This window comes from Nylanderia fulva, unplaced genomic scaffold (assembly GCF_048542155.1).
Source record: "Nylanderia fulva isolate GAGA-0341 unplaced genomic scaffold, ASM4854215v1 Scaffold179, whole genome shotgun sequence".
NCBI lineage: Eukaryota > Metazoa > Arthropoda > Insecta > Hymenoptera > Formicidae > Nylanderia > Nylanderia fulva.
This window is the reverse complement of record NW_028190044.1, coordinates 8,472-27,211: the sequence shown is the minus strand read 5'-3', so window position 1 is coordinate 27,211 and position 18,740 is coordinate 8,472. Positions and strand designations below refer to the sequence as shown.

At 43.1% G+C, this 18,740-nt stretch overlaps 3 protein-coding genes across 3 annotated transcripts; all 3 read left to right on the top strand.

The window, feature by feature from the left end:
• Positions 1–2,196: 2,196 nt before the first annotated feature.
• LOC114946239 (uncharacterized) lies at positions 2,197–6,771 on the top strand. Its single transcript, XM_085481375.1, has 3 exons — positions 2,197–4,302; positions 5,977–6,292; positions 6,361–6,771. The coding sequence occupies exons 1-3, from the start codon at positions 4,168–4,170 to the stop codon at positions 6,492–6,494; spliced, it is 585 nt and encodes a 194-aa protein (XP_085337501.1). The 5' UTR covers positions 2,197–4,167; the 3' UTR covers positions 6,495–6,771.
• A 2,122-nt stretch (positions 6,772–8,893) lies between these two features.
• On the top strand, positions 8,894–11,977 carry LOC146723650 (uncharacterized). Its single transcript, XM_085481377.1, has 2 exons — positions 8,894–9,637; positions 10,010–11,977. Exons 1-2 carry the CDS (start codon positions 8,894–8,896, stop codon positions 11,975–11,977), a joined length of 2,712 nt encoding a protein of 903 aa, XP_085337503.1.
• Positions 11,978–12,208: 231 nt separating this feature from the next.
• Positions 12,209–12,682, top strand: LOC146723649 (uncharacterized). Its single transcript, XM_085481376.1, has one exon. It carries the CDS (start codon positions 12,209–12,211, stop codon positions 12,680–12,682), a length of 474 nt encoding a protein of 157 aa, XP_085337502.1.
• The last annotated feature ends 6,058 nt before the right edge of the window (positions 12,683–18,740 follow it).

Genomic DNA, 18,740 nt, shown 5'->3' with positions numbered 1-18,740 from the left:
ATCAACGAATTGTTTCGTCACAACGTAACAAGGCGGGCGGGATGTTTGAGATTGCAAATAAATCCGAGTTATTTCATGCAATTTCAAGTAAGTAAGCCTATCCATTCTAATCTATTTCAGTTGTTATTATCATGCGTCGCGGTAAAATAAACAATAGAAAAAAATTCACCCAGATCAAAAATATCTACGTACATAAATCATTAGGGCAATTAAAATGTCATAATAAATAACAATCCCGCAACGGGTACCGCACGGAGATATAACTGCCGATGTCGCAAAACACATGCGCAAAGCGGTCACGTGGCTCTGGAAGGCCAATCAATAAAATAATCGATCCGCTCGCGCATGTCAGGCCCGTGCCTACTCCGCGCGAGAACCGGGCAGCCAATAACGTTCGGCGCCCTTGCGTCACATCACCACTTTTGAAATGATCGAAATCAATTGGTGCGTGATGACGTGACGGGCCCTAGCACCGCGTTGATAAAAGGGGCGTCGACGAAACTTTTCATCTTATCGCCTTTCCGCCGTGAAACACATATCACAAACCGCTTATTAGATAAACCGCAAAACCATGTTGACGACCGCCGCTTACTCCGCACTCTGATTTGATTCCGATTTTTCTGTAAATAATTACTATTGTGAAAAGTTTGTTAAAGTGTTGTTTTTTTAATTGTGGATAATATTAAAGTCTTTTTTTCAAATATAAAAGTGACTCATCCTTTGGTGCCGCGCGATCCTTTCTCTCGCATCGCGTTCGTGAATAACTATATATTGGACCAAGCATTGGCACTATTGTAAAGACTGGCATTCCTACATGGATACTTAGACTCAACATAAAATAATATACATTCGAGAGAACTTGAACAGACCATTTCATATCTACTTTTCGTGATTTTTTTTGCTTTTGACTATAATATTTTCGGAGCTTTAGACGATTATATGTTTTTTTCTATTTGTTCATTTTGAGGATCAACTAATGCAAATGCGTTCTCACCTACACATCGAATTATTTTATAGGGGCCTTGAAATAAAAACTTTTCAACAGGCATCCAAAGCATTTGAGAGATGTTTTATTCTTACAAGGACTCACTAAGTCTCCGTAATAATTCGACCTTTGATTTACCTCTTTGTTCTTATTTCTTTCGATATTTAAATTCTTTCTTAAATTTTCTTTAGACAATGTGATTAGATATTTATGCAAAGGTTTCTTACTATTAGAAAATTGAACGATCTTTTGGATTTCATCATGAACAGACTTGCCATATTGAAATTCATAAGGGACTATTTCCGTACTTTGGTAAATTGTTACGTTCAATATTTTTCTTCAATTTTTGGTACAACATTAACCCATTTTATGTGCTTTTCCGCACACAAAGTTCTAAATAATCGACTCAACTCTCGCATCACTCGTACAGTAGGATTTGACTGAGGATCTCTAATGTGTGGAACTATATAAAACGTTTATACTCTTACCTTCAAGTCTCGTTTTTCATAATGCGGAAGTGAATTGGCTACTATAATCAGAAAAAAATACGCTTATCCAAATTTTGGAATGAATACACCAATGAATTTTTTTAAACACATACGAATCGTAGCCTTTCTAGTAGGTATACTAGGTCGGTTCTAACCCAGAGGTAATAAGGGGGGGGGGGGGTAAAGGGCGGGGAGAAATCGGGGGGCAAGGGGGGTGACGTCACGCGGGGGAGGGGGTCTTATTAGCAGATAAGCTTATCTTATCATCTCAGGTTACCAGATAAGGGGCTCATGTTACCTGATATGTTTATAAACAAAAGATAAACATATATCTATTACAGCAATATCTATTACAAGATAAGGTAAACGGCATCTTTGTAAGATATCTATTACAAGATAAGATAAAAATTCTGGTTAATCAAATTCTAAGAATTATTAAGAACAAAAGGCCTGCCGCCGTTTCTTTGGCGAGCGGCAACAATCCTATTACTAAGGGGGTTGCGTTTCTTTATCTATTACAGCGATATTTATTACAAGATAAGATAAGCGGCATCTTTGTAAGATATCTATTACAAGATAAGGTAAAAATTCTGGTTAATCAAATTCTAAGAATTATTAAGAACAAAAGGCTTGCCGCCATTTCTGTGGCGAGCGCCGACAATCAGATATCTATTACTAAGGGGGTTGCGTTTCTTCCCCCCTCCCATACGTGGGTGCTGATCTATACGTTATCTGTATATTTCTAAGAAATATCTGGAAAAGTTTGCGTCATCGGAGGCAAACGTGTCGCCGCTTGCGATGGGGTGAAATGTACACCAGGGAGGTAACGATGATCCGGTGGCGGCTGTATCTATATATTTCTAAGAAATATCAGCGGGTAGATATCGCAAATATTTCTTGCGAATTAACAATCGCGCGTTGAAGAACAAAGGGTTGATCGGGATATATAATTAGGACCGATGCTGCTGCCGGGTCATAGTACGCTGACCACGCAAGCGCACGCTCTCCTCATTTGGGGTGCAAGATGTTTGTCATGCTATCAAGTGCTTCCGACATTTTCAGTTTAAGTGCTGAACAGCTGCAATATATTCCGAAGATTGTTTTACTGCAAAAGTGCGGTTATTTCGTAGAAGATTTGTGGGACAAGCTTCCGGAGCACATCAAGGCAGATCCGGAGGTTCAGATATATCGTCGCTGTCTCGAGCATTACAATCGATTGTGGATGCGAACGCACATTGACGGTCCAGCACCGATGATTAGGGATTGCAGCGAATGTCAGCGAAAATAGGCTGAGGTTAGTGACCACAAGTGTAATAAGTGTGAAAAGTGACAGACAATAAATATGCAACCAACGAGTCGTCGCGAGGGGGTGCCGTTGCATGAGATGCTATTCGATTCTTTCTCTCGCAAATGCATGGGAGAGCGTGCGCCTCGCGATACAATTATCGATTTTCTCTCGCTGCCGCCGGATCCAAGCATGGATGCGGCCCGTCGGCTCTCTCGAACGCGTGATGTAAACATTCGGCACTTGGTTTGTTTTGAAATAGATAGCGTCTGGTGATATAATCCTTTGTAAAGATTTTTTAAGTGGGGTACAGCCTGTGGAGAGCGGGTCTGTCTCTGCAAAGGTCATCATAAAGGTTCAAACGTTCATCGAAGAAGCAGCAACAGCAGAAGCATCAGCAAGACCAAAATAAAAAAATGACGGGAGGATATTTGCACGGTATCGACCCCGAAATAGTAAGTATAGTAATTTAAATACATGTAATTGTTGGCGGTGGCCTTTAAATCGTCGTCGACAGATGCTCGGTTCTCAGATTTTACACAGATGGATATCGCTCAGGTTATTTATTTTAATCAGGATGTGGATTAAAGATTAGAGACATATATATATATGTATTATGTTCCAGTTAAAAATGTATTTTATTGCGATCCTCTATATATATATATATTGTGACGTGACATTTTTTACTGTCCGTCACAAGGGCCGAAGGCCCGGCCGGGAAGGCGGGAAATTCGGGAACCTTTGCTCTCTAGCCAATCTTTGAGAGAGAGAGAGAGCACCCGAAAAGTAGTTTTGCGTTTTTTCCGCGTAGGAGGATGCGCCCCGCGCATCCGTTCCGCGAATTATTTTATTTATAATTTTTGTTTAAGCAATTTTTGCGTTTTTGGCGAGCAATTTTGCATAGGGTATGTGTCTCAACCGGAGAAACAGAAAGAGAAAGAGTGAGAGGGCGGAGAGGACAATTTAGGACCGAGCAGAGGCCACCAAGTCCGGATCACGCCCGGTAAATATTATTCTCACATAGATTTTCTGGATTGCTCCTCCCGTTAAGAACCTGGATACCGCCGTAAAATGTTCCTTCTTTCGCAGAGATTCCGACCAGAGACGGGGATGGCCACTCTCTCGCGAGAAGCGAGAGAGCCCCGGAAACTAGAGGCACGGGAGACGCACTGCCTCGAGCCTCAGCCTATTTGGATGTACGAAAGTTCACCATCGATCAAACAATCGATTTGGCGGATTTTTAGAGAAACAGCAAAGAGGCGCGCTCGTAGGAGTCTTCCCGACGACCAATATAGAGGAACAGCGGAACTCAATGCAGAAGAAAAGAGGAACGGCGAGAAAAATTTGCATCAAGCAAATTCGCAGGGCCCCGCGGGGAACCTGGCGGCCCTGCCAGGATAAGGAGCGCCATGGGTGGAAAATGCCCAATTTATTATCGGCGTGATCCCGGCAGGCCTCTTGCTCGTCACTGTCTGACGGAGCGTTGTCGAGAGCAGAGGTTCCTGCGCCTGGATGCCGAAGCATTAAAGGACCCATCGCTACCGGTGAGACGAACGGCCCTATACTATTGTAAAGCCGCTAAATTCTTTTTGTGAGTACCGTATTTGGGAGAGAAGCGTGTCACGGCCGCGGCCGGTTATTAGATTCACCGGTGTAATTTCGTGATATTTCGGGAGGTTTGATTTAGAGTTTTGTTCCGCGTAGAATTTATCCCGGCGCCCGGTCGACCGCGTGCTCTCTCCCGCGCGCATATTAAGAGAGGCTCTCTCTCCCGCGGATACGCCGACAATCGCCGCGATTTTGGTCACATTAATGTACAATCAAAGTATCGTCTCGTATTTACTGTGTTGTTCTCGTCTATTAGGATTTCTATATCGGAGAGTAGAAAATTGTCGAGAGTCACGCATAAGAAATAGCGTAATCTTTCTTGCGCCTATCATCATTCGCGCATTTTTCTGATTCGTTGTAATATTGTGCGAGGGACGACCGGCATGATCGATCTCAAAGGAAGGCGCGCGGGACCTACTCGAGTTTTCGGAAATTTTGTACTGCCTAGAATCATCGGAATGAATTACGTCGCACGGACCTTATTAAGTCTCGTGCGTTACTAATTATTCGACACGTAGACGTGCGAATCTACTTCCGGGTCCCGCGTGTCGTCCGATATCACCGCGTCGGGTTGTCTCAAAGGCGCGGAACGATAACAACGCGCCGCGTCTCGGCCGTAAATACGCCGTATTGTATTGTCCGAATCAAATTTCGGCCTTGCTTATTTGTATTTTGGCGTCACTAAAACGGAGTTCACTCCGTAGCATATTGAAAGAATATTGATTTTTTTTTCTTGACCTAACATTTTTCTCAAGCTTTTATACCATTATTTTTCTGTCTATCTTCGTTTATCATTGTTCAAATATATTTAATGCTTGTTACATTTAAGCGATTTCAAATAGCCTCTTTCGAATTCCGTCCTCTCTCCCGTCCGAACTCCCCCCTCTACCCCCTGACGATCTGAGCGAGTCGATTATCGCCGTCGCGGAAATTTTCGGGATGATTTACCGATTATAAAGGTCATCTGTCGATTTGTAAATTTTCAGAGTGGCGCGAATCTCGCGCCTGGCGCCCAATTAAACATATTTTTCGTGTTTACGCGAATTTCCCACTTTCCGCGCCGAAGGTGTGCCGTCGGCCACTTACATCGGCTCTATTTCCCGGATTCTTTTCGATCCGACGGACTTATATCAAATTAACGGTTACAATATATATCGTAGAGTCGTTACAGACGCCGGAGATTTTGCTGTAGTTAACGCCGCCAGAATGATGACTATAATTATGATCCCTTTTTCTCTCGAAGATCCCCATATTTATACGCGTTGTCCAAAAAGTATTCCCACCTCAAAGTATAGGACCAATTGGAGCAGTTTTCATTTAAACAGCTTAAATCGTTTAGTCTTCACGAAAAACAATAACTTTGGCGAACGAGAGAGATTCGGTTTACGATCGCACAAATAAATAAAAATGTAACAACACATGATTAAATTAAACCGATCGAAAGACAAGTAGACGAAAATATAAATAAAACAAATCAACGTCTCTCTCGTTTATTTCCCTTATATACGGCTAAATGTACTTCGCGATAAAATAAAATATATAAAAATGCCTACATAATATTTTTTTATATATCTTTATATTTTTATATATTTAATATTAATTTATTTTAGATGATCCAAACCCTCATCCTGAATAGGGAACTGGTGGTGCCGAGAGTATCGGTTATTGAGGAGGAGGAGGAGGAGGAGAGGCAGGGACGTAGGAAGTGGTGGGAGCCCACTGAGGAACAGTGGATCAGGTCGCAGAGGGCGTGGAGGCGGGAGCAATTGAACTACCTGTGGGGCGACATCCAGTGGCTCCGCGATCTAGAGGACCACTGCCCGGAAATCATGGAGAACGCGTTCGACCTGGTGGAACTGTTCGATCCACCAGAGCCGTTCGATTGGGGCCCGATTCTCCGGGAACTCGAAGGCGAGGACTGGAACGGTAAAAATAAAATTTTTTAAATATAATACTGTATTATATTTATAAATTAATAATTGTTCTGCTTACAGACCCGTCCGACGTTCCAGTAAGGCCTCAGCCTCAGTCTCAGCCGACGCCATCGCCGTTACCTCGAGCCGCCGGCTTTCTCTCGCTGCCGCCGTCACCGCCGCAACCCTCGTCCCCGCAATCACCCATTTTATAATTAAGGTTTATTTTTTATTTTTCATTTTTTTATATCTTTATTTTTTTATATTTTGTATATTTTTTATATACTTTTATAATTTTTATATTTTTTATATTTTTATATTTTACATATATTATTTTTTATTTTTTATATTTACACACACACACATACACACAGTAGAGAGGGTTGGGAGTCTATAAATACCGCGGGAGTGACGAACTGTGGTCCTTATCTCTACTATGACACACACACATACACACAACCTCCACGTGGTACACCTTGGATAATGCTAATGCCGGCGGTATAGTAAACATTTAAAAAAAATGAATAAAACATATATATATATATATATCAATATAAAAATTTATTATAAATAAACCTTTTCCCATCCCTTGCAACATCCCGCTTCCAAAAAAAATAATTAATAAAAAAAATTATCTCTCCTTTGCATCTCTCTCCTTCGCGTCTCTCTCCTTCGCGCCTCTCTCGCCTCTCTCTCCTTCGCGTGTCTCTCCTTCGCGTCTCTCTTCTTCGCGTCTCTTTCCTTTGCGCCTTTTTCGCCGCTGAATCCAGGCGTGGATCCCGAGCCGCCTAATCTCTCTCTCGCCGCGCCGCTGAATCCAGGCGTCGATCCCGAGCCGCCTAATCTCTCTCTCTCGCCGCTGAATCCAGGAGTGGATCCCGAGCCGCCGAATCTCTCTTGCCGCTACTTGGCGCAGCGTCTTCTCACGATGCGTCGTATTTCGCCGTCTCTCTCTTTCACGCTGCGTCTTTCACTCTCGCGCGCTGCGTCTTAGTTCGCCGTCTCTCTCACTCTCGAATGCGTGCGTCTTCTCTCTCGCGCTGCGGCCCGTCTTCTTTCTCTCTGTCTCTTAATGAGACCGTCGCGTGCGCCTTGCGATACAATTATCGATTTTCTCTCGCTGCCGCCGGATCCAAGCATGGCCCGTCTTATCTCTAACCTCGTAAGATAAAAATATCGATTTTTTTCTCGCTGCCGCTGCTACGACAATGTCCTTGACACGATAATTATTTCTCGCAAAGTATGTAACGGGTGGCGCGCAAATAAAGTACACCATGTGTTCGAAAAAGAGACGATCACAATATAGATAAATTCTCGCTTGATTTATAACTCTTGTTTCAAAGAACCAGTCCTCGGGCAAATAACATTTGCTTCGGATTCTAAAGAATTATTTTCCTTTAGTTTTTCTGACATTACCGTTGCTGCCGAAATCTGACAAGCATCTCGGTGGTCGATCGTGATTGGTTGAAGAAATCGTACGACCGACACCGAGTATGTTATTGTACTCGACTCGGTAGGAAATATTATCGAGGATTGAGCAGAATCGAGACTGTGAGACAAACCTTGATAACGTACGCATCGTCCGTATTTTACGCGCGATCAGTACGGAAGCTCGTAGTTCGTACAATTTATCCGGGTCGGCTTTTGATCGGTCTAGAGAGCCTCGTCTTGTTAAATCAATGGTGTTATTCTAGTGTTAAATATATACGTTTGTTAATTAAACTCCATTGACTTATTATTATTATCCCACCCGGGACAAGTGACGAACCGGTAATAAAAAAAGATATATATTAGTTGTTTTTAAATTAGTGTCTCACGCGTAAATCGAAGGCGGGTGAAAATGAAATGGTCCTTCGAGCCGGATTTGGAACTTGTCACGCTAAAAACAGTACTTCGAGAGAACGATAGACGGAGTGTGATTGAGACCGCTGCCGCGAGTGATGCAAGAAAGAACCGAAAACCGATCAGGTGATCGAAGCTGACACGGTACATAAGTTGACTGTAAACAAGAAGACGCATTCCGCTGTTGCCGTGAAGAGTTCCGTGCTGTATTTTAAGGAAACGTCTTCTCGCGTGGAAAAGTAAAAAGCGAGTGATCGAACAAGACTTCTGTGCAGATTGAAACTATCACAGTCAAAGTGCCCCTGGCGCATTAATAACGTTAATGTATTGTGCTCCTCAGCACACCATACACGCGTGTGCTCCACGTGATCCGCAAGACAGCATCGTAAAAAACTGTTGTCGCGCTCTTAGTGCTTCACACAACGAAGTGAAATAATCGTGCCCCGTGGATTACGAACTTCTTCTTGTTGACCTGCGTAATCCGCAGTGCCACTTTCAAGTATTGTTACCGCGTTCTTTAACGCTTCGCAAATTTAAAGGTGACTATCGCGTTCTTTAGCGCGTAACCTGAATAATTGCGCTCTGCGTAATCCGCCGAGTCGCGCTCAAGCACTATTTACGAGCTCTTTAGCGTTTTGCACAGCCTAAGTGCGATTGTCGAGCTCCTTAGCCGACTGAAATACGACGGTCAGTCGTCACTTTAACACTCTACCAAATCGCTGTGCGTTTGGTGAAGCTTTAGTGCCCAGCTGAGGCCCTACTTCTCGCTGTTATGTCTAGTGACCTGCAGGAACTGCTCGTCGAGCAATCTGCCACGATCGCTTCGATCAAGCGAGTACTTTCCAATTTTAAAAAACTTGGCAAGGCGAACGTCACCTTATACAAGGCGAAGAATCGACTGGAAGGCCTGGAGACCTTATGGGAGAAGTGTCAACAGCTGAACGTCCGGCTTCTCCTCGCAGCATCACCCGAGGAACAACGAACGAACGGATACTTCACCGCAGAGGTCTTCTTCGAGGTTGAGGACGTCTATCACGAAGCCGCGGACTATCTCGCTGATGTAATCGGTAAATTCACTCGATGCGAGTCGAACGCGGCTCACTCGGTAAGCGACACCTCTATACGGGAACCCTCTATTGCGTTGCAATTACCTCGTATATCTCTGCCGAAATTTTCCGGTAGTCTAACGGAGTGGGGAAATTTTCGCGGAATCTTCGAGTCACTTGTTGCCTCTAAAGAAACGCTATCGAACACTCAAAAATTACATTACCTAAAGACGAGTGTTACGGGCGACGCCGCGTTATTGATAAATCATATCCAGATAACAGACACGAGTTACGACGCTGCGTGGAAATTACTTGTAGATGAGTACGATAACCAATACGCTATCATCTTTGCGCACATTCAAGCCTTTGCAGAGCTGCCGATTATGAAAACGGAAACAGCTGCCGATCTTAAGAGGTTGCGAGATGTTGTTGCCTCGTCATTGGCTGCGTTAGATAATTTCGGCAGACCGGTAGATCAATGGGACGATTTGTTAGTTTTTATAATCTCTCAAAAATTTAGTCCACGCACGCGTAACGAATAGAATCTGTTACGCGGAAAAACAAGCACTTATCCGACTTACGAAAATATTCGTGATTTCATGACGTTGCAAATACGAGGGTTGACGGATCATTATAAAAATATCGATTCTTCGAAAAATAAAATTAAAGGTTCTAACCGCTGCAGTTATAATCGCGCCTCTGTACACAGCGTGACCGCCGATAAATGTTTGAATTGCCCCGGCCATCATCGGTTAATGCAATGTGATGATTTCAAACGTAAATCAGTTGAACAGAGAATTCAGCTTCTCCGATCAAATAAATGTTTTTTCAATTGTCTAAAGGTTGGCCACTTCCCTAACGATTGTTCGAGTCAAAAACGATGTAATGTGTGCCGACGAGCGCATCATACGCTCCTACACCGGGACGTTAATGCTCAAAAGACGAATGTAAATTCTGTCGCGAATAATGCGACGCTCAACGCTCAACCGTCTGCTACTGCCTCTGAGGCCAAAGACGAGTCCGCTGTCGTCTTTGTTCAAACGATTAGCGCTTCGATAAAAAATCCACCGAATGTACTGTTAGCTACTGCGTGGGTGATTCTTCGCACGGTCGAAGGTCGTAAATTTAAAATACGTGCGTTATTGGATCAGGGTTCTGCCGTTAGTTTTATTTCGGAGTCATTATGCCAAACGCTGCGCACGAAACGTTACCGCGCGAGATTACTGGTACATTGCTTTGGTGAACAATACAGTGGCGTAGCGAAAGCGCAAGTACCGCTCAAGCTCGAGCCGTGTCAAACGCAAGGACCTTCTTTACCTCTAAATGCTTTCGTATATCAAAAAATAACGTCGTACGCGGGTTCTCGAATAAAACCTCTCGATTCTTGGCCTCACTTAAGTGGATTAAATCTCGCGGATCCCGATCCGTTTAGCAATCACCCGATTCATCTGCTCCTCGGAGCAGACATATACGGCGCTTTGTTACTGCATGACGTAAAGCAAGGCTCAATCGGAACTCCAACGGCTCAGCTCACTAAACTAGGCTGGGTCTTATCCGGTCCCACCGGAACTTCTACTCAAAGAACAGAATCGGTTCAAACGCTAAATTGCGTCCTGGACCCTCCGATAGATTCTCTGCTCCGTAAGTTTTGGGAGATCGAGGAGATTTCTTCCGACTCTCCGCTGTCGGAAGAAGATCAAAAATGTGAGTTGCATTTTAAGGAAAGTCATACGCGTGCCAACGACGGCCGTTATATCGTTCGGTTACCGTTCAAAACCGATCCTCCGCTTGAGATCGGTTCTTCATACGAAATTACCGCGCTTCTATATTCTAAATTAGAAAAACGTCTAGATCGAAATTACGATCTTCCCAAACAATATAACGAATTCTTGTCGGAATATGAAACAATGAGTCATATGGAGGCCGTTACGGATGACAATAAGCCACGCTTTTCTCCGGTTTATATCCCGCATCATCCGGTGCTCCGCGAGTCTAGCAGTACAACGAAACTTCGCGTCGTATTTAACGCGTCGTGTAAAACTAGTAACGGCTCTACGTTAAATGCTTATCTGATGACCGGACCTAAGTTACAACGCGAGTTAGCATCTATTATCCTGCGATGGCGACAATTCCGCTACGTGTATACAGCGGATATTGAAAAAATGTTCCGACAGATTCGCGTTCATCCGGATGATACGGATTTCGTACGGATTCTCTGGCGATCCGCAAATGATAAATCTATTAAAGCCTATCGATTATTAACGGTTACGTACGGCACTGCTCCTGCTCCTTATTTAGCCATGCGAGTTCTTAATCAATTGGCTCTCGATGAAGGACATGCATTTCCGAAAGCTCAATCCATCGTTCAGGAATTTATATACGTCGACGACGTGTTATTTGGCGCCGACGACGTTCCGGAGTTCAAAGAAAGCCGCGATCAACTTCAGTCACTAATGTCGCGTGGCGGTTTTCACTTACGCAAATGGGCTGCTAACGCGACCGAATTATTAGACGATATTCCGGCTGACGAGCACGAATTAGCTGTCGAACGAAAACTCGGTGAAGACGATATGTTAAAAGTACTTGGTCTCACGTGGAGACCGCAAGAAGATTCGTTTTGTTTCCAAATAGATATACCTACTGCCGACTTTAATACTAAACGAACCATTCTATCATTTATCGCGAAATTCTTTGACCCATTAGGATGGGCATCTCCGATAGTAATTACCTCTAAAATAATGATCCAAGAGCTGTGGATCAGAAAATATGACTGGGATTCTCCTGTATCTGCCAAGTTATTAGAGCCGTAGAGAAAGTATTGCTCGGAATTTTCCAAACTAAATGAAATACGCATCCCGCGCTGGACTGGACGACATCGAGAAAATTTAGCTGTCGAATTACATGGGTTCGCAGACGCGTCGACCCGCGCATACGCTGCTGTCGTTTATTTGAGAATTCGTCACTCGTTCAATAAAATTTCAGTAGTTTTATTAACAGCTAAATCAAAAGTCGCCCCGATTAAGACAATAAGCGTACCGCAAATGGAGTTGAGCGCAATTGTATTATTGACTAAATTACTCGAATGGGTGCAAAATTCGTTGAATTTGCAAAAAGCGCCTGTATACGGATGGACCGACTCGTCTGTCGCCTTAGCCTGGTTACAAAGCCATCCATCGCGATGGAAAACCTTCGTCGCAAATCGCATATCTGAAGTCCAGACTCGACTCCCTTCGGTTCAATGGAATCACGTCTCATCGAGCGATAACCCCGCGGACTGTGCGTCGCGAGGTGTATCGCCGGCTGCATTCAAGGACTTTACGCTCTGGTGGCACGGCCCTGCGTGGTTGAGTTCTACGGAATCCGCGTGGCCAATTCATAAGCATGATCAAAATCGACCCGACGCTAATCGAGAAATCGTCGAATCTGAAATAAAACTCTCTTCCGTGTGTCATACTCGAGTCTCCTCGGAATGGGAGCTACCGCATATCGTTTCTAGCTGGACGAAATTAATTTGAGTTACCGCGCTCGTGAAACGATTAATTCAAAAATTAAAACGCGAATTTACTGCGCCAAAAACGACGGAGTTGTCAGCTTTCGAGCTCAAGGAAGCTTCCCTTTTTTGGCTTCGGTACGTACAGCTTCATCAATTTTTGTCGGAAATTAAGGTTTTAAATGCGAAAGGTTCAATTCCGAAATCCAGCTCCTTGTCGACTCTCTGTCCTTTCCTCGGAGAAGACAAATTAATACTCCTGGGCGGGCGGATCGAAAACTCGCCGTTGAGTTTTAACGAACGGCATCCTATCATTTTGCCGAAGCATCGCATCTCCGACTTATTAATCGCGCACGCGCATAAAGCCGCCCTTTATGATGGCACTCAACTTACGCTACGAATTTTACGACAAAACTATTGGATAATTTCCGCTCGCACCAGCGTCAAATCCCACATTCATAACTACACCACTGCCGGATTCCTCGCTGCTTTCAAACGTTTCGCGAGTCGTCGTGGCCTCCCGTCAGACATTTACAGCGACAACGGCACGAACTTTCAGGGCGCAGATAGGGAATTGTACTCCGTTTTTCAAAGACTTATTGCCGATCCTGAACTTAAAAACACCGTTGCCAACGACAACGTAAAATGGCATTTTATTCCTCCCGCCGCGCCGCATTTTGGCGGACTCTGGGAAGCCGGCGTAAAAGGATTGAAGTTTCATCTTAAAAGAGTAACCGGCTCGCGTACATTGTCGCAAATCGAGTTCGCTACGCTACTGTGTCAGATTGAGGCGTGTCTAAATTCACAACCTATTTCCGCATTACATGACGATCCGAACGATTTTTCTGCGATTATTCCGGGCCATTTTTTAATCGGCCGCCCGTTAATTAGTTTACCGGAAGAGTCGAATTTAGAAATAGACTCTGACCGTCTCTCGCGATGGCAACAAGTACGCGCGATGCTCGAACAGATCTGGCGATCTTGGTCGGCTGATTATCTGCATACGCTTCAGCAACGACAAAAATGGCGTGAGAATCAACCGGATTTAAAGATCGACGAATTAGTGTTATTAAAAAATAGTCTCCTTCCTCCTTCTAAATGGGAACTCGCTCGAATAGTAGCGGTTCATCCAGGAAAGGATAGCCATATCCGCGTTGTAACGTTACGTACCGCAAAAACAACTCTGAAGCGACCAATAACACAGATCTGTCGACTACCGATAAATGCGAATTATTAGCTCTTAGATTAATGCGCTCCGCGAAATGAAGATTTCGCTCGATTACCGTCTCAAATAAGACTATGTCGCGACGTCAAATTATGATTATGTAAACATAAGTACAATGTAATACCAAATTTCAGCGCCATACTCCGTTATCATCTTCGATCTATAACTATTGTACTTAATCTGTACCATTTCTTCAATCATGCATCATGTAATCAACTGCATATTTCTTTGTTTTGCAATGTTGTCTTAAAACCTCTCTAGATCGCTCAACCCTGAAGGACTGGACTTTAATCTGTTTGAGAAGTAATTATTTTGTTACCTATCCGGTATACGAGGCAAGCGGGATGTTTGAAAAAGAGACGATCACAATATAGATAAATTCTCGCTTGATTTATAACTCTTGTTTCAAAGAACCAGTCCTCGGGCAAATAACATTTGCTTCGGATTCTAAAGAATTATTTTCCTTTAGTTTTTCTGACATTACCGTTGCTGCCGAAATTTGACAAGCATATCGGTGGTCGATTGTGATTGGTTGAAGAAATCGTACGACCGACACCGAGTATGTTATTGTACTCGACTCGGTAGGAAATATTATCGAGGATTGAGCAGAATCAAGACTGTGAGACGAACCTTGATAGCGTACGCATCGTCCGTATTTTACGCGCGATCAGTACGGAAGCTCGTAGTTCGTACAATTTATCCGGGTCGGCTTTTGATCGGTCTAGAGAGCCTCGTCTTGTTAAATCAATGGTGTTATTCTAGTGTTAAATATATACGTTTGTTAATTAAACTCCATTGACTTATTATTATTATCCCACCCGGGACAAGTGACGAACCGGTAATAAAAAAAGATATATATTAGTTGTTTTTAAATTAGTGTCTCACGCGTAAATCGAAGGCGGGTGAACACCATGATATATACATATAAGTATTTATTTGTTTTATATTTAATACATAATTATATATAAAATTTTATTACATATTAAAAACTAAAGACTAAAGCTACTAGCTCGCAATCGACGAGTTGGTGCTTGTTGAAGGCGTCGCTAGCGCGTATCGCATTCGGCAATTCTCTAGCATCTGTTATAGTGGATGCAATATTGGAGAATTGTGTATACTTGATATCGACCGTTGCAATGAGTCTCGTCAATCGATCAAACATTAGTAGGTATACTAGGGGAGTTCTAGACCAGGAGCAATGAGGGGGGGGGGGGTGAGGGGCGGGGGGGGGGGGGGAATCGGTGGCGAGGGGGGTGACGTCACGCGGGGGGAGGGGGTCTTATCAGTAGATAAGCTTATCTTTTGTTTATAAACATATTAGATAACCTGATAAGGGGATCATGTTACCTGATAAGGGGATCATGTTACCTGATATGTTTATAAACAAGATAAGATAAGGGGATCATGTTACCTGATATGTTCATAAACAAGATAAGATAAGATAAGCGGCGTCTTTGTAAGGTATCAAAGTTTTCATAAACAAGATAAATAAGCTTGAGCGGTATCTAAGTTTTCATAAATTTTCTCCGAAAATCCAAGATAAGATAAAAATTCTACGAATGGCTGCCGCATTTTGGATCCCGAGCGCCGACAATCGGATATCTATTACTAAGGGGGTTGCGTTTCTTCATCTAAATTTGATAAGATAAAAATTCTGCGAATGGCTGCCGCATTTTGGATCCCGACGCCGACAATTGGATATCTAAGTTTTCTCTGAAGATAAGATAATTCTGCGAATTACTAAGAACAAAAGGTTTGCCGACAATCAAGCGAGTTGATCCGTACAGGTTGCGACATGTTTGCGCGACGTGTCGATCCGACGGGGTGAAATGAAACGGCGGCCTTATCTATGTATTTCTAAGAATTATCAGCGATATCTAAATTTTCTCCGAAGATAAGATATCGCACAAATATTTCTCGCAAATTAACAATTGCATCATCATCCCCACGAACAAAGGGATGATCGGGATATATAATGAGGACCGATGCAGCTGCCGGGCCATAGTACCACTGGCGAGCGCACGCTCTCTTCATTCAGAATGTTTGTAATACTATCAAGTGCTTCCGACATTCTCAGTTTAAGTGCCGAACAGTTACAATATATTCCGAAGATTGTTTTACTGCAAAAGTGCGGATATTTCGTAGAGCATTTGTGGGAAAAACTGCCGGAGCATATCAAGACGGATCCGGAGGTTCAGACATATCGTCGCTGCCTCGAACACTACAATCGGCCGTGGATGCGAACGCATATTGACGGTCCAGCACCGATGATCAGGGATTGCAGCGAATGTCAGCGAAAATAGGCTGAGGTTAAAAGTGCGAATAAGTGATAGACATAAAAAATGGAGAGCGCACCGCAAAATCATGCAGAGTGTCATGAGAAGGGGTGTTATAAGACTGCCGAGAGATGGTATAGACATCTCGAGGTATGCTGTCACAATGAAAAAAAAGATAACCCGTTTTGTAATAAACGTGAAGCGGCGACTTCAATTGTACAATATGTACGAAATCGCGAACTTGGTGTGCGAAAACCGCATACAAGACGTGTAGTCCAGTTCCTGGAAACGCATGAAGACATTGTAAGAGTGGCTGGTAATTTATCTAAATGCACCAGAACGTCTAAGCGACACAAGCGAGTCGCATGTTATCAACGTCGATACAAAAATTGTGTCGATTATTTCACTGTGGACAACTATGATTTTGGCTACATGGACATGCCTTCACCATCGGTGTCATGCAAAACACAATCATCCGAAAATGATTCTGACCAAGAAATGGAGGAGGAGTCAGATAGGAGAGAACCGTCATCATCATCATCATCGCCAGATTTCTTGTCGGCAGCCTATTTATCTTTTCTGTGATAAAATAGGTGTACAACATATGTGATATCAACGTGTTCTGAGAGAGAGAGTAGATATGTCTTCGCGGAAGGTGTAAACATGTCGATAGACAACTACTGAGCAGCCGCTATTTTTGTTTCGTCGGAGATCATCTTTCGAAGATAATTGCATCATTGCATGAACAAAGGGATGACCGGGATATATAATGAGGACTGATGTCACTGCCGGGTCATAGTACGGTGACCACTGGCGATCATAGAAGTAGTGAGTGAGTGAATTGTTTTTGCAAAAAAATGGAGAAAGACAAAGAAGTAGTGATCTCCGACGATGAAGAGATGGAGGTGGTGGTTGTCCCGGATGACGAGATGGAAGTCATAACCATCTCGGACGACGACAGTGACAGTGATGGTGCGATGTACGATCCTGTGTACGACAGGGATGTGAACATCCTATTGGACGACATTGAGGAGATGGACGTTGATATCGTACCCATTGATGAAGACGGCGATGGCGATGACGATGACGATGACGATGACGATGAAGATGAAGATGAAGATGAAGATGAAGATGAAGATGAAGATGAAGATGACAATGACGATGGGTACGATACTGACAACGCTGTCCGGGAGTCGTGCAGGTCCCGCATGTATGGCATACGCGCCACTGCATCCCTCGACGAGACAGCGAGGGTATGCACTGTGGCGTCGTATGTCATGGCATTCGTCGCACCATGGGGAATGATCAGGATCTGCTTTCGCTGTTTCGTGAGAAACAGGGGCAGATTCCTAAGCATCACAACCATCGAGGGACACACTACATCGCGGTACATAAATGTACCCGAACTGCGTTGCGAGGATTGCCGGGAAAGATTATACGTGTTCTACCTGGCCAACGCTTGTCCCACATGTTAAGGACGTGAGTATATATATATATATATATATATATATATGTCAAAAAATATATAAAATATTAAATTATTATATTTCTATGCACAGATGTCGAGTCTGATGCCAGCGATGGGTGATGCGACCCCCCCTCTCTCTCACTGTCCCGTCAGGGCTGTAAGTATATTAAAATACCAAAAAAAATCTATAAAATATTAAATTATTATATAAGAGTTTTAACAAGGCTCTGTAATATAAATATAAATTTAACGTATAAGACGGGCAACAAGAGCCAAATCGCGGATGACAATGCGTTATCCTAACGAAACTAAATAATTTTTCGTTAGAATTAAATACCGGTGCACAAGGCACCAAATTTTTTTACTTGGACACGGCCAAGATTTTAAATATGAAATAATCTCATATTTTGAGATTTAATTTCAATACCCCTTTTAAGGTTTCAATACCCCTTGTGCACCGGTATTTAATTCTAACGAAAAATTATTTAGTTTCGTTAGGATAACGCATTGTCATCCGCGATTTGGCTCTTGTTGCCCGTCTTATACGTTAAATTTATATTTATATTACAGAGCCTTGTTAAAACTCTTATATTGATACACGCTGGCTTAAAAAATGCGTTTGTTTACCAACATTAATATATATAACAGAGAAAAGTGTAGAATCGAAAAGATCTGAATAGCTCAGCTGGAAGAGCAGTCGCCCGGCAAGCGAAAGGTCTCGGGTTCGATTCCCGATTCAGCGATTTTCGGATCTATATTTTTCTCTTGCATTCATTTATTTATTTTCCGTAGGGGGGTTAAAAAGGGTATTGAAATTAAATCTCAAAATATGAGATTATTTCATATTTAAAATCTTGGCCGTGTCCAAGTAAAAAAATTTGGTGCCTTGTGCACCGGTATTTAATTCTAACGAAAAATTATTTAGTTTCGTTAGGATAACGCATTGTCATCCGCGATTTGGCTCTTGTTGCCCGTCTTATACGTTATATTAAATTATTATTATATTTCTATATGTAGATGCCACTACCTCGAGCCGCCACATCTCTCTCTCTCTCTCTCTCGCTGCTCACTCGCCGTCACCGTATATTTTTTATATTTTTATATTTTATATTTT

Bases quoted from the DNA above. Each gene is read 5' to 3' on its own strand.
- LOC146723650 (XM_085481377.1), top strand. From the start codon at position 8,894: ATGTCTAGTGACCTGCAGGAACTGCTCGTCGAGCAATCTGCCACGATC. The intron at 9,638-10,009 runs GTAGATCAATGG...AATTGTCTAAAG, and splicing joins TAGATAATTTCGGCAGACCG to GTTGGCCACTTCCCTAACGA.
- LOC146723649 (XM_085481376.1), top strand. From the start codon at position 12,209: ATGGAGTTGAGCGCAATTGTATTATTGACTAAATTACTCGAATGGGTG.
- LOC114946239 (XM_085481375.1), top strand. From the start codon at position 4,168: ATGGGTGGAAAATGCCCAATTTATTATCGGCGTGATCCCGGCAGGCCT. The intron at 4,303-5,976 runs GTGAGACGAACG...AATTTATTTTAG, and splicing joins TAAAGGACCCATCGCTACCG to ATGATCCAAACCCTCATCCT. The intron at 6,293-6,360 runs GTAAAAATAAAA...TTCTGCTTACAG, and splicing joins CGAAGGCGAGGACTGGAACG to ACCCGTCCGACGTTCCAGTA.